The sequence below is a fragment of the Panthera onca genome, chromosome A3, assembly GCF_046562875.1.
Source record: "Panthera onca isolate mPanOnc1 chromosome A3, mPanOnc1 haplotype 2, whole genome shotgun sequence".
In the NCBI taxonomy this organism is placed as follows: Eukaryota; Metazoa; Chordata; class Mammalia; order Carnivora; family Felidae; genus Panthera; species Panthera onca.
In genome coordinates, this window is record NC_138341.1 from 24,751,382 (window position 1) to 24,774,749 (window position 23,368).

A 23,368-nucleotide genomic window follows, 5' to 3' on the forward strand; every position below is an offset into this window, starting at 1 on the left:
CTTTGCTTACTGTTTTATAAGCCTAATAACATATTGTTGTATATCTCTTGTAGGTACCTTGGTTAAAATGTCTGGTTAGGATTGTTAAAACTTTGGATGGTTTACTGGTAAATATTAGGAAAGTTTTTTTCCTTGCTATTTTAATAGCTAGGCTTGGCTTGAAAAAAAGTTTTTGAGAATTTTGCAAACCCTTTAAGACTATTCTCTGGTATAGGTGTTATTTAACCCAAGGTATATCGTGAGGTGATTAGGATAGTAACTAATCCATAGTAAAAAAAAAAAAAAATTGAAATACTCAATACTATGTGGATATTGGTAATAAAATTATATGTAAATACTTGTTAAATTGATTCTAGGTTGGGCCATGCAGGCTGCTGCCTATATCTTCATTCATAGGAAATGGAAGGATGACAAGAGCCATTTTGAAGACATGATTGATTATTTTTGTGACATCCATGAACCACTTCAACTCCTCATATTCCCAGAAGGGACTGATTTCACAGGTAGGTAACCTAGGATTAGATCACAGAATTTTAAAACATGAAGGAACTTAGAAATCATTTAGTCTAAACTTATTCCTCACATGAAGCAACTGAACTAAGATTAATGGCCTGCCACTAAGATCACTCACTCAGTTCATCAGTAGCACGTCAGAACCTAGAATTCCTGGTTTCCAGACCATAGAATCTATGATGGGCAACTTCAAGAGGCCATTACTGTTCCTACTTGCCATCCTAGAGCTTTATATTTTTATTTTATTTTTAATTACAGTATTTATTTTAGAGCGTGAGTAGGGGAGAGGGTCAGAGGCAAAGAGAGAGAGAGCATTTTAAGTCTCTACATTTAGTGTGGAGCCCAGTGTGGGGCTCGATCTCAAGACTCTGGGATGACCTGAGCTGAAATCAAGAGTCAGACACTTAAGCAACCCAGGTGCCGCAAGCTTTATGTTTTAAGTCTCACTATATATATCATGTATCAGCTTTTTATATAATTGTATATGGTTTGTATGGAACCACTGTACACACACACACACACACACACACACACACACAAACACAAATAGCCAATGAAATGTTAAGAATAAAGGCTAATTTTAAAATCCCCTTCCTGTTCTATATATTCTCTGTCCTCTTTCAAGATACATATATTTATCCATCAAGCCCTTCTTTCTCAACTTTTTTTCCTAAGAAAAACATATGATGTAACCCATTCATTTATTGTTGATTTAAGTCATTATGTTGCCTTTTTCTGGGTATTTCTTAAAAATTTTTTATAATGTTTATTTTTGGGGCGGGGGGGAGAGAGAGAGAGAGAGACAGAGACAGAGACAGAGCGTGAGCATGGGCGGGGCAGAGAGAGAAGGAGACACAGAATCCGAAGCAGGCTCCAGGTTCTGAGCTGTCAGCACAGAGTCTGGCACGGGGCTTGAACTCACAAACTGTGAGATCATGACCTGAGCCGAAGTTGGACACCTAACTGACTGAGCCACCCAGGTGCCCCTTTCTCTGGGTATTTTAAAGCTTTATCCCTACTATAAGCAGGAAAGGCTTTGTCCTGTCCTCAAGAAAATTCAGCTACCACAGATTTGTGGAGGGGACACAGGAGGATATATTTAGGACTTTTGTGCCTTCCCAGTTATTAAACTATATGCATGGGCCAAGAATACCAGTGGATCTCAAGGAATTCTTTACAAGATTAAAACCAAAATAGTCTTTTATTCTTCCAGATCAGTGGTTCTCACACTTTTTAAGGCACAGATCATTTTTGCAGATGAAGCCACCTACTGCAGTCTAGCATTTAAGACAGAAGAACTGTTGTGGTTGAATATTGGCAGGGTGGGTAAGCTTGGACAGGAAGCAGTTCTATAGAATCCGACTCAAAAGAGCAAAATTTTAAAGCTGTTAATAACCTGGCTACTTCAAGAAAGATACAGTAGAATTTGGGAAGGATCCAGTCAATGAAGGTCTGCTGTACGAGAGAAGACAAACTAAAGTCTAAAAGTCACAAATAGTATGGAGAGACAGAACATGAACTTGTCTTCCAAATCTTCAAGACCAGATCGAGGCAACTCAAGAGCTACTGAGAACTCAGGGCAACTTTTAGAGCTTAAGAGGGGAGAAGATGTAAATGAACATACTAATTCATTATGTGGACATAATAATTTGTGGAACCTGGTACCTACAAAGAGAGTTCAAGATGAAAAATATATTTTATACAACTATTTAAGTGAATGGGTGACTAAGCCATAATATGTTAATGAGGAAAATTCAGATATTTTGGGAAACATTCACCGTTGATATCACGGAAGAGATCTTGGACTTACCTGTTTGGATGGAGCTAAGTGAACCATGGCAATTTTTATTCAGTAGTATTATGTACTAATGTACTAATATATGCTTACTATATAGGTTTGATTTTTATAGTTAAAATTCTAAAAGTAGTTGGATCTCAGAGAATAATACTGAGGATAATATTGGATACATATCATTGAAGCTTGAAAATGTATTGTAGCTTGTAGATTAATTGATTCCCAGAACTGAACTATCATTAGGAAATTACCATGGACACATAGCCATATTTAAATCTTATAATAGTTAAGAATGTAATACTTTGGGGTGCCTGGGTGGCTCAGTCAGTTAAGCATCCAACTCTCTCGGCTCAGGTCATGATCTCAACGGTTTGTGAGATAGAGCCCCACATCGGGCTTTGCACTGCCAGTGTGGAACCTGCTTGGGATTCTCCTCTCCTCTCTCTCTGCCCCTCCTTCGCTCATGCTTGCTCTCTCTCTTTCAAAATAAATAAACTTTAAAAAAAAGAATGTAGAATATATTTGGGTGTTGAAATATCAGCCATATTATAAAAGGTAATTTACTGAAGTGATAGATTGGTTTATATTTGCAAATGCCAAAATGTACATTAAAGAATGGCAGCTTTAGAAGTTACTTAGTCATTAAAAGCTAAAGGAAAAAAAGCTTCTGGATTGGTGTGACTTTATGGTATATTAGTGTTAAAATGCTTATATGTTAGATCTTCAGAGCCTATGAAGTATATATTTAAAACTTTTTTCAGTCTGTATTTGTTCTCAGCTGTCTCTTTTATGTGATGAACTTAACATCTAGTTGCTTATTTTCAGGGTTCTGCTCACCATTACATGTTGTGGTTGTATATTTTTTAAGTTAAAATGATATTTACATTTTTTAAGGCCAGCTTACAAAAGCTAGAAAAAACAGGTCCTGAAGCTTTCAGAAGTTTTTTTTAACAGGGTTATACATGTAGTTTTGAGTTAAGATAATGATTGTCTTTGAAAAAGTGTCTGTTAATTCAAGGGTGTTTTTAGTTACCACAGTTAACTTGAAACTTGTTTTTTTTTTTTTTAAGCCTGAAGGGAATGTTTTATAACCTTAAGTTCAGAGTCCAACTGGCTTGCAACATTTTCAAATTAGTGTTTTTAAATGTAACTTTACATATATTTTATCTTTATATGTTATTGGTTGTAACTTTTTTCTTGCGTATGGAAGTGATAGATGTGAATTTGGGGAAATTTAGAAACATAGAAGAGAGCACAAGAATTATAATCCCACTGCCCACAAACAAATACCATTGTAATTTTGGTCCATTGCTTTGGTCATTTGGTCACACACACATACACATGTATATGTGCATATGTACGCACATATAATTTTGAATAATGGTGAAACTGGAATTACACTTTTCTTTGCACTTAATGTGGTATTATCTCTCCTTTCATTATTTATTCTTTCAAAACATGTGTTTTAAAGGTTGGGGAGTTTTATATTGGTTTATTAGTTGGGGTCCAGAAAAACAGAACCAACAGGGTGTGTGTGTGTGTGTGTAGAGCGAGAGAGTGAGATGGAGAGAAGTTTTGATGGGAATTGGGACTTTATTTTAAGGAACTGACTTACATGGTAGTGGAGGTTTATCGAGTCAAAAATCTACAGGGTAAGTTAGTCTGGAGACCCAGAGAGGAGCTGCAGTTCAAGTCCAGAGGCAGTCTGCTGACAGACCTCTTTTTTGCTTGAGGAGGTTAGTCATTTTCTATTCAGGCCTGTAAGTGATTGGATATGGCTCACCCATATTATGGAGAGTAATCTGTTTATGCAAAGTCTTCTGATTTAAATATTAATCTCAGTGAAAAATACCTTCACAGAAACATCTAGAATAATATTTGACCAACTGTCCGGGTAACCTGGCTATGCCACTTTGATAAATAAAATTAACCATAACAGCTGGTATACTGTAATTTTGAGTTCTGTGTCTGTGATTTGGGGGAAAAAAAAGCTTTTCTGGGTTTTAACAATTATAATACTTCATGTAATTAAACACTTTGTACATAGAATTTCTTCATTTAAGAAATGTGAGTACATGAAGTTTTATACACAAAACAAAGTCCCTACTTTCATGAGGCTTACATTCTATGAGGAAAGATAGAATAAAAAACCAATCAGTTAATAAAAACATGTCAAGTCTTCATAAATGCTGTGCAGAGAAATAAAGCAAGATAAGGACAGGGAGAGGAATAGATAGGGTATAGAGTACTCTTTTATAGAAGTTTGTCAAAAGAAGCCCGTTAAATTTCTCTTAAAGTAGAGACTAATTGAATGAAGCAGAAAACCTTGCAGGTATCTGGAAGGCATTCCAGGCAGGGAAAGGAATACCTGAACAGACCCTGAAGTAGAAACATGCCTGGCTGGTTTGAGAATGCAGAGTGGCCAGTAGTCAACTCCAAGTGTAAGGAGTAAGAAGGGCTGGCTGGAGTGTTACCAGCAGTGAGCTGACGAGACAGGAGGCTGTGGTCAGAAAGAGGGAGGCTGGTATGCTTACTAATAATCAGAGTCCGGGGTTGGGTAGATGAAGTGGGATGGAAGGAAAAATCTGCATCTCTAATCTCTTTGTGTCTCTGATTATCTCTACTGCCCTACGTTGTGACCTTACATTTTTAGAACTACTTGTGTTCCCATTCTACGACAGAGTTCCGATCCCCAGAGTCTGTTATGCACCAGAAGAGGAAACTGAAGAGTAGTTAACTACTCATCTTTGTAGTGTCCCTGGGATTCTTCATTCCATGGAAGGGCCCCCTGGCTGTCTATCAAAAACTATTTTGGAGTCCCATACCCAGGATATTCTCAAATGAACGTGAGAAGAGCTTACTCCTTTTCATGTTTCCAGCCTGTACTTTTGTCTTGCTAGGGACTGTGGGTATTAGTTCTTTGACTCGATTCTTCAACTATAAAATAGTGTTAACATCTTTAAAGGGGTATTCTTTGAATATTGTCATGTTGAAGAATTCATCTATGGTTTTTTGAGGTTTGAGGACTCCGTGATCTTAAATTTATTCCGAGGAGGGTTGGGTTTATATAAAGTTTTTTTTCTTGTGACTTGGAATAGTCTATAAATTTTAGGATGCAGCTGAGAGTTGCGGATTCTAACATCTGCTGTCATCAGAAGGTATTTCATGATCTCTCCCAGCAGTTGAGGCCAAATTTCTGAACACTACTTTTTCCAAATATATTTGCTGAATAATGGGTTTGGTTCTTCTTGGAACTTATAAAGTTACCTCATGGAATGGAAAAAGCAACTTTTGCCAACAACTGGAACATATACTTGACTCTGTAACTATATTCAGCCAAACCATGTTCAGATGTTTGTACACGATGTGCTAATCATGTGCCCATTCTGTTGGGGAGAGGTTTTGGTTAGTAATATTAGCATGCTCTATGCCTGAGCAGGGCAGAGATTTCACTTTGCATTGAAGCCCTAAATTACTGGGCTAAAAAAATGTTGATTTGATATATTTGGCATATTGACTACTTGTTTTTTTCTGAGTGTAGAGGTCCTTATGTTTATTTAAAGTATTTTAGTTTTATTAACCTCTTTTGGTATTTCAGTTTTTGTTATGTAAGGACTATTTTATGAAAATTTTGGTTTGTTAGTATTTTATTTGTACCTCAGCTTTCATTGTATGTTGACTATTTTATGAAATCCCTTTAAGAATTTTAAAGATTTTGATGTGAATTTCAGGAAACATTCTAACAAGTCCTATTTAATACCTTATTATAAAAATTTCAAAATTCCCCAAACTCTAGGATCTTTGTTAGGGACTGCAGTGTTTGTATCTTCTCATTTGACTCAATATGCCATATTCAGTATTTACAGATGGAATAACTGCCATTTCATCAAAGAAATTCTTCAGGGGTTCCTTATCTCACTTCTCTTCCTTTATTTTATGGCTTCTAACAGTTTGTTGTTTTGTTTAGAAAACAGCAAAGCTCGAAGTAATGATTTTGCTGAAAAGAATGGGCTTCAGAAATATGAATATGTCTTACACCCAAGAACTACAGGCTTCACTTTTGTCGTAGACCGCCTAAGAGAAGGTAAGCACCATCAAAAGGCTGTGTTTTTATGTAAGTGGCAATGGTTATTGAACTTTGTAGCCCTTTAGAATTTACAAAGCACTTTTTCATATTTTCTTCTCAAGGTATAAGATACTGTCACATTTATACTAAATTGACCCCATGCACTAAAATGTCTTAGTATGTATTCTTTATCAAATATCAAAGATAGCCTTATAAAAAATGTTTCCTTCTCTTGGAATAACAGAAAATAATACAAGTAGACTATCATTCTCTTTTTAAATTTTTCTCAAAGTAGCAAAACTACCTTGAAAGTATCTTAACACTTACACTATTGTTCTTTATACCTTATAAAGTATTTTTGCATTCATTATTCCGCTCATTCCAACAAATGATTCTGGTTGGTAGGAAGGCAAGTACTGACTGCATCCTCCATTTTATAGTTAAGTTGAACTGACCTCCAGGTGGTTAGGAAATTTCTATAGTCAGGGATAGAACCTCATTCTTCTGCTTCCTACTTTGTAGCTCGTAATTCTACCTCACACTTCCTCAAGAGTTGTGTCTGTTGAAGGGCATATCAGGACAAGGTGATTCCATTGATGATATCACATCCATTTAAATGCTTACATTTTTATATTTGTTATATAAAAGCCAATTGTACATCTTATTGCTGCATGTTTATACGTTTGTATATGGATACATACATGTGTAGAGACACATAACATTTATGAAAGTATATGGAAATGGAACTATCCAGAAACGTGCTGACGTGTTACTGATTTTACAAGAATGATTTGAAGCCCACAGTCACCTAGAAGAAAAATCTTGTTTACGTGTTTCTGCTCTCCACTCTGATTTCTACCAAGCCATATTGTACGATGATGGCATCTGTGACAAATTATCACCTTCATCTGATAATTGCTACATTGTCATAAAACTGCTTGTGGATTAACATGAAAGATGTTGAACCATCATACAAGCAAAGGTATAAAGTTATTTTATCTTTCCCTAATGGCATCATTGTTGTTCCTTTAGGGTTTAATGTGCTTTAAGGTACAAAGTATAATCTTAATGAACTCTGCCAGGCTGAAGCATCTTTCCAAGTAAATACTCATGATTAAAAAAAACATATAGTCAATCCAAAACTACATTGTGATAGTAAACCAAAAATGTTGTTCCTATTAGTTTGGCTTGCTCTTGAAATTCTATGGTCATAGCTAATGTGAAATGGACTTGTGGGCTTGATGGCCATATTGTATATGAATAGCAAGTGTCCCTCTACCCAGTGAAGCTCCTGGAGAACACAGTTTTTCCTGCCTATGGAATGGGACAGGGAGGCACCAAGACATTAAAGTGGCGATGGTTTTTTGTGTGTTTTTGTTTTAATATGTGGTACCACTTAACTGTGGCATCCAGCTTAGGCTCACCCTTCTTATTCAATAATGTGTTTTTTATGTCCTTACTAATCTGATAGCTTATAGTATTTAATGATTTCTTTGAAGGTATTTCTGACATCATAGAACACATTCATCGACTGGATTCCTCTGTAAATACAAGCATGCTGTTGGAACGCATCTTTTGCTAAAAAAGATCTTCCTAAATGTAGGCAGGATAATAGATTATTTTATAGTGGATAAGGATATATCTGTAGAGCTCTCTGTTCTGAGATCTGGAAAATATTTCAGAAGCAAGCTGATTTATAACTTTGGGGAATGTGTGTTACTTAGTCATCACTCAGAGAACTAGTCGACAACCACTGTGTAATTTTTCCTGCTAGAACTGGCAACTGATTCCCCCCACCCGCCATATCAGAAAAAAGAGAAACACAGTTAGATGGTTCTATTTACTTCAGTTAGAAAAGTGGAATAGAATCTGTACCTTATAATAATAATAATAATAATAATAATAAAGAAATAGGATTGTGATCATAGTAACAGCAGCTAACATTTATTGAGCACTTACTAAGTACCAGGCATTGAGCCAAGTATTTCATATGCCTAAGGTCAATTAATCCTGACAATTACCATACATGGTAGTTATCATTATTAATATTTAACTTGTAGGACAAAACTGAAGCAGAAATTGAGATGAAGAAGCTTGTCAGAGTTATTAGAATCTGGTTCCTCTGACTGAATATCCTATGCTCTTTAAAAAAATTTTGTCTTGGGGCGCCTGGGTGGCGCAGTCGGTTAAGCGTCCGACTTCAGCCAGGTCACGATCTCGCGGTCCGTGAGTTCGAGCCCCGCGTCAGGCTCTGTGCTGACTGCTCAGAGCCTGGAGCCCATTTCAGATTCTGTGTCTCCCTCTCTCTGACCCTCCCCCATTCATGCTCTGTCTCTCTCTGTCCCAAAAAAATAAATAAAAAAAAGTTGAAAAAAAAAAATTAAAAAAAAAAAAAATTTTGTCTTTAATGTTTTATTTTTGAGAGAAAGAGAGATGGAGCACATGCAGGGGAGGGGCAGAGAGAGAGGGAGACACAGAATCTGAAACAGGCTTCAGGCTCTGAGCTGTCAGCACAGAGCTGACATGGGACTCGAACTCACGAGTTGTGAGATCATGACCTGAGCTGAAGCCAGACGCCTAACCAACTGAGCCACCCAGGCATGCCCCATGCCTCTTGTATTTGTAGTATGATTTTAGTTAACAGAGTCTCCATAAAGCACTTTTGTAATAGTGAACTGAGTGGTTTCCCTCAAAAAAGATGTTGAAAAAGAAAAAGCGGTAGCTAAATGGCCAGATCATGGAGGGATGGTAGTCCCGAAGGAGGAGGTTATGGTTCTGCCTAAGATGACAGGGGAGGGGGCATCAGGTGGAGAGTCAAGGGCAGCTCTACTTTTGGGGGATGAGGGGTGGTATCTAGTGAGCATCAAAAGTTTCATCAAGGATCAGAAGTGAAGATCTTAGAAACAAAGCCCCCAAAAGGGCCAAGCCCAACTTTCTGATCTTTAGCTTCCTGAGATCTGCTTTTGATAAGCAGTTAGGTGGAAAAAGAAGCTCTCTGTTAAAACAAATGACTATATAAATAAATTATTGCAGTGGAATACTGCTCACCATAATAACTAAATTCAGCATTGCTGATGTCTGTTTGGCAATGGGCACGTGAGAAGTTTAGGATATCAAGAAACTAAGGATGAAGTCCTACCAAGAAGGACTGAATAAATGAAAATGCAAAACAAGGAAAGTAGCTTCTGCACTTCTGTTCTGAATACATGTCACAGAGATTAGGAACATTTAGAAGACACACATTTACCCTGAAATATAGCACCCATTATATAATGTTACACAGATGTGTTATTCCTGTGGTAGTAACTGCAAAAGGTTTACCCTGAGTACCTTAAATTTCACCATTAATGTGCTTGCTCTATACTCTTACTAGATCATAACCTTCTTGAGGGTATGGAATGTTCTGCACATGGTGGAGTTAAATGGTTTTTCCTTTTATCTGAAAAAGAAGACAAGCCTAGTGTCCTGGATGTTCTTCTAAGTATGTATTACACTGATAGATTATCTGTCTTGGATGATTTCACAACCTTTCAGTATGTGATTATATGTTTTTCCAGTACTATATTAACCCAAACCCAAAAGGAACTTTCTAACTTAGGGAAAAAAGGCTTTTTATATGAGAAAGTTTTTTTTGTTTTAATTGACAGTGCTAATAAATTTATCAGACAATTTTAAACTTGTAACTCATTCATACCAAAAGTTAGTTATATTATCATCATCTCTGGTGCTGTATCATTTTTAAAAAATTTTTCTTTAATGTTTATTTATTATTTTTGAGAGAGAGCGAGCGAGCATGTGCATGAGCAAGGGAGAGGCAGAGAGAGAGAGACACAGAATCTGAAGCAAGCCTCCAGGCTCTGCGCTGTCAGCACAGAGCCCGACATGGGGCTGGAATCCACAAACTGCAAGATCATGACCTGAGCTGAAGTCAGATGACCGACCGACTAAGCCACCCAGGTGCCCCTGGTGCTTCATCATTTTTAACAATAGCTTTACTCTTCTTTGATTTTAAATAAAGATTTGGTCCCACCATTATTTGATTTTGTTAAATGTTTTAGAAGCCAATTACTAAGTTATAACCCTGCAATAATTACTTTTCACCATTAGGCGGCACAAATGTGTACATTTGAAACACTTGAAGTTAGGTTAAAGTGGTTGGGGGTGAGGATAAAACACTTCATATTTGTTTGAGGGTGTGTCTTGTTTAAAATACGACCTTGCTTAGTGAACACATCTACATACCAGGAAGATAACTGACCTAACTCCACAGGGACAGAGCTGCTCTGCTTGGGACCCTCCCAGACCCTATGTATCTCTTCATCTGACTGTTCATATGTATGCTTTATCATATCCTTTAATAAACTGGTGAACATTAAAAATAAAATATGACCTTGCCTAGAAGTTTACAGTCTTCTTGGGTAGATAAGAATACACCTAGAAAATTCTTAAAAAATATCACATTACATGTTAAATTTTATGGTATATAGTATATAAACATTTTGAGTAATTATAGGAGTGTTCAGTAAAGAGAGAGCATATAGTTTGAAACACTTCACTTGTAACATTTATTTATTTTGAGACAGAGAGAGAGAGCATGAACAGGGGAGGGTCAGAGAAAGAGGCAGACACAGAATCTGAAACAGGCTCCAGGCTCTGAGCTGTCAGCACAGAGCCCGATGTGGGGCTCGAACCCACAGACCGCGAGATCATGACCTGAGCTGAAGTCGGACGCTTCACCAACTGAGCCACCCAGGTGCCCTGAAACACTTCACTTCTTTAAGAAGCTTAATTTCTCCTTGGACTTTCAAGGATGGCTGAGGGCAAGATAGGAAGAGTACAAGAAAGGGCATAGAGTTTGGGCCAGTATGAGGCTGTGCAGTAAACTAGGCACAATGAATGTGATCGAGCTGAAGACTTGTACTGTAGAATAATAGACAGTAGTTAAGAAGGTTGTTTGGAGCCATTGTTGAAAAACTTAAACTCCTGCCCCCAAATAGTCATGTTTTTAGATGTCGATTTCTAGCTGAAGTCATTCAAGCAAATCCGCTCAGGTGTTAAGACTATAAAACATCATATAGATATATTTAAGTTTTGGGTTTTTTAAAAATAATTTTTTTAATGTTTATTTATTTTTGAGAGAGAGAGGCAGAGTGTGAGCAGGGGAGGGGCAGACACACACACACACACACACACACACACACAGAATCTGAAGCAGGCTCCAGGCTCCAGGCACTGAGCTGTCAGCATGGAACCTGATGCGGGGCTCGAACTCACCACGAGATTATGACCTGAGCTGAAGTCAGGCGCTTAACCGACTGAGCCACCCAGGCACCCCAAGTTTTGAGTTTTTAAATTCCAAGATAATCCATGTTTAGCTCATATGTTTATATTCTAAATATGAAAGATGGTGTATTTCTACTAATCTAGGGGATATAGGGCTAGTCACTAAGGAAAAAATAAAATTCCCACCAGGTAATTTAGATCAGCACATCTGATTAAAAAACTCTTCGGTCTGTATTCAGGGACAGAGAATTGCTTACTCGAATCCCCAGATTACATATGTAGTATCTGGTAGTCCTGTGTTTGGCTCTCTCATTTTGGTCTATGATAGTTCTCATTTGCTCCACGAAAGTTGGCACTTAGGCAGTAGACTAATCATAGATAGCTCAATCTTCAGTGTTTTCAGAGTGTTTTAATTTCTTGGACTTTTTGCTTCATGCACAGCTAATAATCCATTCTGTTTCTTGCCTATAGTGGATGTAGATGGTGGGGGACCAAAGATGGCCAGTAGGAGCCATCGCTGTCTGTGGCTCACATTATGTTTATCCTAGTTGATGAGTGATGAGCCTCCCTCGGGATTGCATTTCGGTGACTCTTCCTAACAGCTAGCATAATCTAGGATACTAGGAAGAAAGACAGAAAAACTGTTGAAATATTGAGTGCATTAAATGCCATGCACTCTGACCTTTTCATGTGACTTTTTATTGCTGGAAACTGAAAAAGGATAAGACCTTTCCCTTATGTTTAAAAAATGTAATTATACAGATCTTTGACATTTGCTAGAATATTTTCTGAAACCTTTTCCATTTCCCCAAATTTGCAAATTTCTCTGTAGCATAGCATTTGACTCTCTTTTGAGACCCTTTTACAAAGAACAATGCTTTCATCTGTTTATGGTGATGAATAGAATACAGCAAACCTAAATGAACCTGGGTTCTGATCAGTAAGAAAGCACATGGATCAACTAAAGGACTTGGTCCTACATGTCATGAAGCAGAAATGATTTAAATTCTCCTCAGCAAAATTATATGTGATTACATGTCAAAGACCTTTGGAGTCTGTCAGGTTGAATCTCTGAATGCCATGGCATGCCTTTAGGTCTTTAATGACATTTCTGTTATCTTTGTTCATTTTAGTTCTGTTTCATAGCAGAAAATCTGAGCTGCTCATTTAGGACAGGTCTTGGCATTGTGTTAATGAAAAGTGACAGAGCCCTCATTCTCTACATGAAAACAGCCATCTAACAAGTACCTACCATGTGCCAGGCACTGAGCGGTTCACATGTTTCTCTACCCTGCCCAAGCAGTACTAATGCCCAGGGAGCTATTTAAAACACAGATGATCAGTTGTGGGCTCAGACCTGCTAAATGAATCAAATTCCAGTGGTGGGGTCCTGAGCTCATGTCTACCCGACTAGTCACTGTCATACAGATCATTTCATTCCCATGGCTGCGCTAGGCAGTGCTTTGCCCCATGCCACCCCTGAGGAGACAGACTCACTCTAGCGACTTGCCCAGGGTCACATGGCTGCTGGGTGGTACATGAGTTCACTTCTGCTCCATTTGATGCCAAAGCCCATGTTCTTCCCACTATGTAGTAAGTTAACAATTTTTCTGTGCCAAGTGCTACAAAGATGTAACCTTTGTAGGATTTTTTTCTTTTTCTTCTCTCTTACCAAGACCTTCTGCCTGGTATCCTTAGCTATACTCTGCATTTTGTTTAAATGGAAAAATACATCAAGGGTTTCCTTTTTGTAAAGCATGTCATTATTCTGGTTCCTGTATTTATCTGCTCCTCCTTCATATCTCTAATCTGTAAGGCAAAACAAAGAAACGTGACACTCCTACTGTTCTTTCAAATTGTGGTCCCGGGGGCGCCTGGGTGGCGCAGTCGGTTAAGCGTCCGACTTCAGCCAGGTCACGATCTCGCGGTCTGTGAGTTCGAGCCCCGCGTCAGGCTCTGGGCTGATGGCTCGGAGCCTGGAGCCTGTTTCCGATTCTGTGTCTCCCTCTCTCTCTGCCCCTCCCCCGTTCATGCTCTGTCTCTCTCTGTCCCAAAAATAAATAAAAAACGTTGAAAAAAAAATTTAAAAAAAAAAAAAAATAAAAAATAAAAAATAAAAAAAAACAAATTGTGGTCCCGTAATTTTCTTTTGCCGCTGAGCCTCAAAACAATAAACTGGTGACTTGATTTTTCTCAATACTAACTCACTTCCTGTAAAAACGGAATTTTTTAAATTATAAAAACAATATATTTATTATAAAAATACTGGAAAGTTCATTATAAAGAAGGAAAAGGTACCTATGGTCTGCTCAGTCACATCTCAGAAATACCTGGTATGTGCCTTGTATACCTTTTGACAGAAACTCTTCCTGTGTTTTTCCACCTGTATTCATACATAGCAAACAAAATTAAAGTCAGATCATATATTTTGTTTTAGAAATATTTTTAAGACTTATTATAATGTGCATGTTTTATCATTATCCTTGCATAATTGGTGTAAGTATATGTTAATGTATGCACGTATTAGATAGAAGGACCACTATTTAACTAGTCCTCCATTGTTCAAACTTAAAATTGTTTCCAGTTTACCACCCTTATAAATAATACCAAAGTATGCATAAATCTCTAATTATTCCCTTGGGATATATTTCCAAGGCTAATTACTGAGTCAAAGGGTATACATTTTTTTAAGGTTTTTAAATGACTTTTTTTTTTTTATGTTTATTTAGTTTTGAGGGAGAGACAGAGCGTGAGTGGGGGAGGGGCTGAAAGAGAGGGAGACACAGAATCCCAAGCAGGCTTCAGGCTCTGAGCCGTCAGCACAGGGTCCAACGCAGGGCCTGAACTCACAAACTATGAGATCATGACGTGAGCCAAAGTCGGACGCCTAACCGATTGAGCCACGCAGGGGCCCCCATTTTCTTAAGGTTTTTAAAAAAAATTTACTCCTGTTCTCTGTCCTATTTCAATCGGCCACCAAATTCTACTGATACTGCCTTTTAGAGAGACATCCCACCTTCTTCTGTTTCCACAGTGGCCTGAATGGATGGGACCCCATTACTTCTCCTTTTTACTTCCTGGCTTTCTGACTGGTCTACCTCTGGTTTCTTCTTTGCCAATCCATATTACTTAGCTCTCAGTCAGTCTTCATAAGGTTCCACTCTAATGTAATTGTGTATATATTTATTCAGAAAATGTTTCTTGGGCACAGGTGTTGTTTGGCCTGCAAGACGCAGGTACCAAGACATAGTCCATTCCTGTGAGTATCATTCGGTTTAGAAAACATAATTGTAACGCAGTGCCGTAAGATGTGAATAGAAAGTATTTTGAGGACATGAAGGTTAGTTGATCTTTACCTAAAGTGACACTGAAGAGGTGGCATATGAGCTGAGAATTAAAGAATAATTAGGCATTTTCCAGGGAGGAAAGGCATTTAAACGTTTGCATCACTTCCATATTTCATGGTCAGGCCTTTCTATAATATGGTTCTAATCTACTTTTTAAATTTTACCACTCAGAAGCCCCTCTTCATACCATGTGAGCCAACCTATTTGAAATAATTGACTATTCTGGACTGTGCCTTATGCTTTGTGCATCATGCGTCTAGTTAAGTCTGTTCAGGCTAAAACCTGTAGTGCTTTGTTCCTTGCTTTAATCCCCAGATACTGTCCTTTAGTGATCTTCTAAGGGTCCATCCCTATTTCCGCTGCTGGCAGTCATCTGAACTATCTTTTTCCACTCTAATAGGACTTAGTTAGCATAGTGGACCTGTTATTAATAGCTGCTCTAATACATTTTACTTCTTAGCTTCCAAAACGGACAGCAGTGGCCATGTCACCTAGACCATTAGGGCAAAGATTTTATTACTAAATCCATTGAATATCTTTCCATCCATATCTTACTTCCTCTCCTAGCAACAACTGGCACTGTAGATTCTTCTTGAAATACTTTCTCCCTGGGGCTTCTCCTTTTTTCTCCTACATCTCTGGCCACTTCTGAAGACTCATTTGTAGAGTCTTCCTACCTGGGTATCCCTTCAGTGTCTGTGTTCCTTATAAGGCTTCCTGGGTTCCTTTGTTCTCCCACTCCATGTCACTCAGGTTGGTGGCTTGAATGATCATTCCATATGCTCTTGGCTTGAGTCCAAATCTTTTGTTCGTAAATCCCTTTCTTAGTGCAGAGCCATACATGTGACCTTTGCCATTTGGAGGTGCTGTAGGTGCTGTAGGTGCTATTGAAAATTGAACTTGTCATTTCCCCCTACACTGCTGTTCCTCCCATATCCCCACACCAATTGCTGGCACTATAATGACGATAATGGTAATATTGGTGAGATTGTGTACTTATTGGTCAGGATTATCCTAAGTGCTTCACATGAACTAAATCATCCCATTCTTAGAGGAGGTTTCATTATCATCTTCCTTTTATGCATGAGGAAACCGAGCTACAGAGAAGTTAAGTTGTCATCCAAGATTTCCACCTTTGAAATGGCAGAGCTAGGAATCTAGCTGTGGAGTCTTTGCCTTAACCGCTGTTTATCATCAACTCAGTTACTCAAGTTACAACCTGGGCGTCATTCTTGGATCCGTCCCCTCTGCTTCTCTCACATGCCGTGAAACCCCAACCAGTAAGTGCCTTGGGATTCTCTTTACTCTCAAATTCATTCTTCTCTTTTCATTCTCTCTGCCATCATATCTCCCCTGAATTACCAGATAGCGGCTCAGCTGGTCTTCCTAGTTCTGGGCCTGCCTTAACCAGTCCTTTCTCCATGTTGTACTGGAACATCAAGCCTTCTTCTAAATGAGGGTGGCAGCACACTAAGTTAGAGGCCCAGGCTCCGGAGTCAGAAGACCTGGGAGAGAACCCTGGCATCACCGGAATTAGCAGTGTCCCTCAGCAAGCCTTACTTCCATCATCTGTAAAATGGAGTAACTGTGCTTACTTTGTAGGGCTCTTATAAGGACTCAGTGCAGTACATAAAGCACTTAGCACAGTGCCTGGAAAAGAGCAAGCACTCGATAAATGTTACAGTGCAAATCTGATTGTGTCAGCTCCTGGCCAGAACCCGTCCTGGGTTTCACAATGCTCCAAGGTTAAATCTACTTTCTTTAGGTGTACCGGGGTGGTTCAGTTGGTTAAGTGTCCGACTCTTGATTTCGGCTCAGGTCATGATCTCATGGTTGCAAGATGGAGCTCCGTGTCGCGCTCTGTGCTGATAGCACGGAACCTGCTTGGGGTCTTCTCTTTCTCTCTCTGCCCCTCCCCCACTTGTGTTTTCTCTTAAAGAAATAAACATTTTTTTAAAAATCTCCTTTTTTTTTTTTTTTTAACATGATTTTCCAGGCCCTCCATGACCTGGTCTTTGCTTAGCTTTCTCACCTCTCCCCGTTCTCCTTTGTTGTCCCTTTACTCCTTGCCTTCCTGAACTGCTTCCCATTCCCAGAGTGCACAATACTCTGAGCCTTGCCTACCAGGGCATAGCCCCTCCTAGCCTCATTCAGGAAACCTTCACGGCTCTTAGACTTCTTTGTTCCCCATATGAGTGCGTTCCCTCCTCTGCCCGCCCTGCATAGATGTTTTACTGACTGTATTATCATTTGTCTATTTCATCTATGAACTTTCAATTTCATGTCCATTAGAATCAAGTCTGTCTCCCTGACCATTTTTATCCCCAGCCTTCAGCATAGGCCTCGCATATAATACTCTAAGTTTTTTTAACCCATCAGCTAACTGGTTGATGTATTTTCATACCCTGCTGTGTTCCCATAAAGAGCTAAAGTGGTGGACATAAATATGTATGCTACAATGACAGCAGCACCACAATATTAGGGAATAAATTAAAGGGAAAATAAGGGTGTAAGGTTGGTATATAAAACATGTTATATGGTTAATACACAAAATACATAGGTTTTATATTCTTATAAAATATGGGTCCATAAATTGGCTTGAGCTTTCTGGCATCTTCTCTAGGGGGAAACTGGATAGTATCATTGACAAATCCATAAGATTAAAGCATATCCTATGCTCAGAAAAAATATGACCATTTCTGAAGGACTTGAGAGAAAGACCTCCCACGCATGGCTCCTCACGGAAGACATTGTACACTGTCGTGACCAGCATCTTTACTTTATCTTTAAGTTTGATGTCACACATAGCCTCAGAGCATTCATCCTCACTGGCTGACAGCAGAATGAGAAAGAGCAGTTCAGTAAAGACAGTCTCCTAAGAGGCCAGCACAGCCGGCTATATGTGATTGAGAGTGTCTCAACTCCAGAGGTTTGGAGACACTGCATGTCTTCAACCCGTCTCCATGAATAGGATTTCACTCACTGAGATTCAGGTAGGAATTAGTTCACGCAGAGTTTGATTATTCTTCCTAAAGGATCTGTTCTACAGATATCTTGTGTCACGAGTTTAAGTGTGGGGCCAGGGGCTTTTACTAATAGGATTCTCTTAGGGTCGTTGAAGAGCCTACTGAGTGAAGCATCCTGTGTGAAGTGAAGGCAACCTACCTCTGAACTGAGGTTGGCCAGTGTGTTTCTTATAAGACACTTGGGATTATGTCCTCTGCAATGCTTAACCAAATAGTCACATAGTCAGTGGACCATTGCCCAAAGCTCAGTCCCTGTCTGACCTTTCTGGACTGATTTCTTCCTGTGACCTCTTGCCCTCTCTTCAGTCCACCTACGTGGAATATACTTTTCTCATGCTATTCCTTTTCCTAAACTGTTCCAACCATTTGGGTAGTTCCTGTTGATCCTTCAAGACAGTTCAAATGACTTTTCTACTTCATACCATCTTCTGGCTTCTCCAGGTTATTGGGCTTCCTTCTTCTTACTCTCATTTATACATTTGTCTTCATCACTTCTTTCATCCTCTTTTATAGTTTTTTTTTTTCTTCTTTCTCTCTCCCTTGGACTCTGAGCTCCTTTAGGATAGATAATGTGTCTTGTTTTTGTATTTGAGTCCCTAGGACACCGTCATGAATATTACAGGTACTCAGTGTATTTATGGTTTGTACAGTTTTTTGTAGATGATCTATTTTCAGCATCTTACACATATGCACTTGATATGCTTGTTTCTGCACGTCTGATTGGTAATGCCCCTACCACCCTCAGTCTAGCGATCAGATATTAATTCACATGGACTCTCTTATTGCAATAGAGGAGAGATTTGTGGCAGTGCTAGAGGGCCACATAAGGCAGGTGCACATTTGATAATAAATGTTATCTTAAGATAGTCTTTTTTTTTTTTTAATTACCAAAGGACAAAAGTAGGGCTGATTTTTGTTGTTCCTGTTTTTTAGATTACCTATGCTTTTATAAGGGACATTAACAAAAGCATATTAATTTTAACTTAAATGAACAAGGTCTTGGCATTTGGTCATGTAAAAATCAGTATGGAATTGGGGTTCTTAGGTAGGGTTTCCCTAGTTTATTAGTATTTCCCTACTCAGTGAGGTTCAGATTCTGAGATAGTGCTGAGGAGACCATCATTGCAACCTAGGGCCTCTCTTGTACTATTTGACTTCATTAGGAGGAAACTCTTGCCCTAGGGTTATCTACTGTTTTTCTAATACCAGCCAGCTATAATAAATACCTATTAGTGTGGAAGGTAGGCCAGGATGACTATGGATGCAGGTCTTGTGGCGCCATTAATCTATATACTGGTTTTGGTTAGATTATCATTTTCATAGGGGAGTGAAAATTATATACTTGGTATATTTTACTCATTCAAAAGGCTTGTCTTTGCCTAAGTATTGATGCCATTACCATGTTTATATTATTTTCTTAAGAGTAACATGCTGAAAAATGCTGATAACTGTGACACTCAAAAATATGTTTATTTTAGAATTCAGCATCGCGGAAGAAGCTGCGTAAGTAAAATTTGTGGAATTGCCTTTGAGAACTTTCTGCAAACTGTACATTGATTGCAAAGAATATTGTTACATACATTAAAATGTTCTGCCAGCTTTCCCTCTGAAGGTAGAAGTGGGAGCTACAGAACGACAGTAGAGGACGCCAGTACCATTCCCTCACGCGGTTCGAGACCCGTGTGGCAGCTACATGTTCAGTTTTTCTGTCCTTATACTGTTGTATTGAAGCAAATTTTAAGAATTTAGTGCAAATGCAAAATGCATGTAGCAATATGCTTTAGTTTCCTGTTAATGTGAAAATCAAAATATATCCTCATGCAAGTTGAATTGTTGGCCTGAATCTAAATCCTCTGGACCCGTGAATCCAGAAATTCATCTTAACAGGAACTTGTGACTGCCTTTTGGTTTTATATAGTATATAATTTCTTTGTGGATAGATTTCTTTTTTGGGTTTGTCCAAAAAAGCTTTACTTGGTTTCTCCTTTATTCTGGGCATGTGTCCATTGCGTTATTTATAAAAGGTTGTACCTTTTCTCTTTTAGCTTTACAGATTTTTTTCTTCCGTATTAAAAATACTTTCTCTGTGTAGTTTTCCACTTGGTGTAGGACCTTTTCTTATTTTGTTTTTAAATAAATTGATGTTTGTTTTGAGTATTGCAAAGGTATTGTTAAAACAACACTGACCTCGCTGGTGTGTGTGTCTCTGCACACGCACATGCAGACCAAGTTCATGTGCCTTCGCTTTTTACAAATAGATGGTGAACAATCAGTCTCACAAGAACATAAAACTACATACTGAAATTGTTTACTTATTCATGTTGAACAATATCTGGACAGCTTTCTGAATAAGGCATTTTTTTTCTTTTTTCTGCAGAAAAAAAAATTTTTTTTAATGTCTATTTATTTTGGAGAGAGAAAGAGAGCGCAAGCAGGGGAGGTGCAAAGACAGAGGGAGACACAGAATCTGAAGCAGGCTCCAGGCTCTGAGCTGTCAGCACAGAGCCCGATGTGGGGCTCGAACTCATGAACCGTGAGATCATGACCTGAGCAGAAGTCAGATGCTTAACCAACTGAGCCACCCAGATGCCCCTGCAGAGAATATTTTTATATGTGATGTAAATCTCACTTCTATATAATGTCATTATACAGATTTTGTAACATAGGCACCCTACATTTATCATCGGATTGCTAAACGCAATCTCACTTTGTCATAGAATCTGGACGGAGCAAAGCGAGTCCTGGCACAGTTGTCACAAGCTGGTCCCTCTGCATTGCACTGAGGAAGGGCCAGATGAAAGTATATTAGGAACTTTCTAAAATTAAGTTGCTTTCTCCTAACAGAGTTGTGTGGGAGAGGGAAGCATGTCTGTCCTCAATGGCTTTCATTCCCTCTGTACAGAAGTATTACATTTGAACACATTAAAGCACGTTCCAAGTATTCTCCTACTTGATAAGATAACCAACTTAGAGAATCCATCAGAGCAGACACAGACACTCAGCATGCCCATGTGAGTGTGCTTATCCTGTCATAATAACGTCATGCAAATACTTTTCATTATGGCTTAGTTGTCTTTTTCGTAGGAAATGATAATTGAAAGAGAAACGAAAGTAACCACTGACTTCTACTGATTTCTCAAGTTTTGTTTTATCAAGTCCCTTTTCCAGTTATAGTTCATTTGAATATAATAAACACACAGTAACCTACTATGTGCTAGATTCTTTCCATTCTTTTTTTTTTTTTTTTTTTAAATTTTTTTTTTTTCAACGTTTTTTATTTTTATTTTTGGGACAGAGAGAGACAGAGCATGAACGGGGGAGGGTCAGAGAGAGAGGGAGACACAGAATCGGAAACAGGCTCCAGGCTCCGAGCCATCAGCCCAGAGCCTGACGCGGGGCTCGAACTCACAGACCGCGAGATCGTGGCCTGGCTGAAGTCGGACGCTTAACCGACTGCGCCACCCAGGCGCCCCTAGATTCTTTCCATTCTAAGATTACATGAGAACAATACTGTCTTAAATCTTGGGACAGCAGGTGTTCTGTTTGTGCCCTTCTTCTTGGTCTTTGTTGTTCTCCTGCTCGTGTTACAGGCCTGTTTATGGGGACTAAGATACTTCTCCAACAGAGACTTCAGTACTGTGAAGTAAACATCTGTCTGTGACTCCTTATCATACAGAACACATTTTAAAAGAGTTTACAGAACATATTATAGACTTTTAAACAACTAGGGTTTGAAGCTGTGAAGGTGCTATACAGTTTCCTAGATGATAATGTGAGATATTTGTGTTGAGGGTTGTGTGTCTCATTGATAGGTTAAGAGCTACTTTCTTTGAAGTGATAGATTGTATCGCCAAACAATGTCCATTGGTTGGAGTAATTTTGCACTGCATACATATAGTCTGAAAGTACCTTGGGGCTCCATGTGGGAACTTGTGGCAGAACTCTTGAGTCTGTTGTACAAAAGTTTTAAAATCCGGTATTCATCGTTTATGATTTGTATTTCCCATTTCCTCATAGGTTTGAAATGGCCTCTAGCAGAAGGTCACGTAAGGAAAACATGGCCCGCAGTGCCAAAGTCCGGTATTAGAGCGTATGTGTGCATAGGCCTTGAAGGGAAGGCATATTATTACCCAAACTAAGAAAAACTGCCCTAGTCAAACATGAACCTTGGCAGTGACCTTCTTAGAAGTCAAGACACAAGGGGCCTTCCTGCATTTTATTCACTGGGTATGAAGTTCTTGGTGACTTTTGATGGTAATGAACTAACTTGGAGCAGAAGTGGTGTTAGTATCTGCTCTGCCACAGTTATCACTGCTCTGGGGTAGCAGATCTGATGAGCTCCTCAACCAGTTAATCAGCAGTCCTCATAGCTGGACAGCCACCTGTATCGTGTTTTTGCAGACTGCCCTTAGATGTCATTTTGATAGACAATCTATCACTTGGCCAGTCTATGCTTCCGCTCAGGAGAGCAACTTCGTACTGTTGGTGGGAATACATGGAAATGACTTTGCATATTCTTTTCTATGTCCTAAGGCTTACTTGCTTTCCTCTAGAACAGAATTTTAACAAGCACAATAGGTTCATAATAGTAAATCCAGATGAAGTTTCCAAGTAGTTTACCAATTAATTTTTTTATGTTTATTTTGAAGGGGGTAGGGAGAGAGTATGCACACATGAGTGGAGGAGGAACAGAGAGAGAGGGAGAGAGAATCCCAAACAGGCTCTGCACTGTCCATACACAGCCTGATGCAGGGCTCGAACTCACGAACCGTGAGATCGTGCACGACCTGAGCCAAAACCAAGAGTCGGATGCTTAACTGACTGAACCACCCAGGCACCCCACCAATTAATTTTTGTTAAAGAAATTAATAACCTTTCTCATCAGTAAAAACAGTATGTTGGTTCCAATATTAGTTTCCTTAGTAATTCAGGTAGACTGTACCCACTACTTACGTTACTAAATCAGTCATAATGAAGGCTTATATTTTAATAGGTTAGAGATGGACATTGGTAAGAGCTGAAATTAGGATAGACTTGATAGAGTTTAGGCAAAGACAAACATTATAAAAAATTTGCCCTGTAATGTATTATCATTAAAATTGTGACTAAATATTGTAAATATAAGGTGTTTATATTTAAGTATTCTTTTTTTAAATATTTGTGAGAGAGAGAGAGAGGGAGACAGAGGGTCCAAAATGGGCTCTGCACTGACAGCAGAGAGCGCGATGTGGGGCTCAAATTCATGAACTAGGAGGTCATAAGCTGAGCCAAAGTGGGATGCTTAACCAACGGAGCCACCCAGGCACCCCTGTATTTAAATATTCTAAAGAAAGTGTCT

General features: G+C 38.8%; 1 protein-coding gene across 8 annotated transcripts in view; it reads left to right on the plus strand.

Annotated features, from left to right (window-relative positions):
* The window catches only part of LCLAT1 (lysocardiolipin acyltransferase 1), a 181,666-nt gene that overhangs the window by 105,410 nt on the left and 52,888 nt on the right, over nt 1-23,368 (plus strand). For 7 of the 8 annotated variants that reach the window (XM_060651946.3, XM_060651932.3, XM_060651927.3 and 4 more), the window contains 2 exons: nt 357-503; nt 6,276-6,392. In XM_060651946.3, the coding sequence (XP_060507929.2) occupies nt 357-503; nt 6,276-6,392 (264 nt within the window). Of the gene's footprint in view, nt 1-356; nt 504-6,275; nt 6,393-7,237; nt 7,357-23,368 lie in introns of all 8 variants that reach the window. The other variant, XM_081795197.1, reaches the window with a different exon arrangement.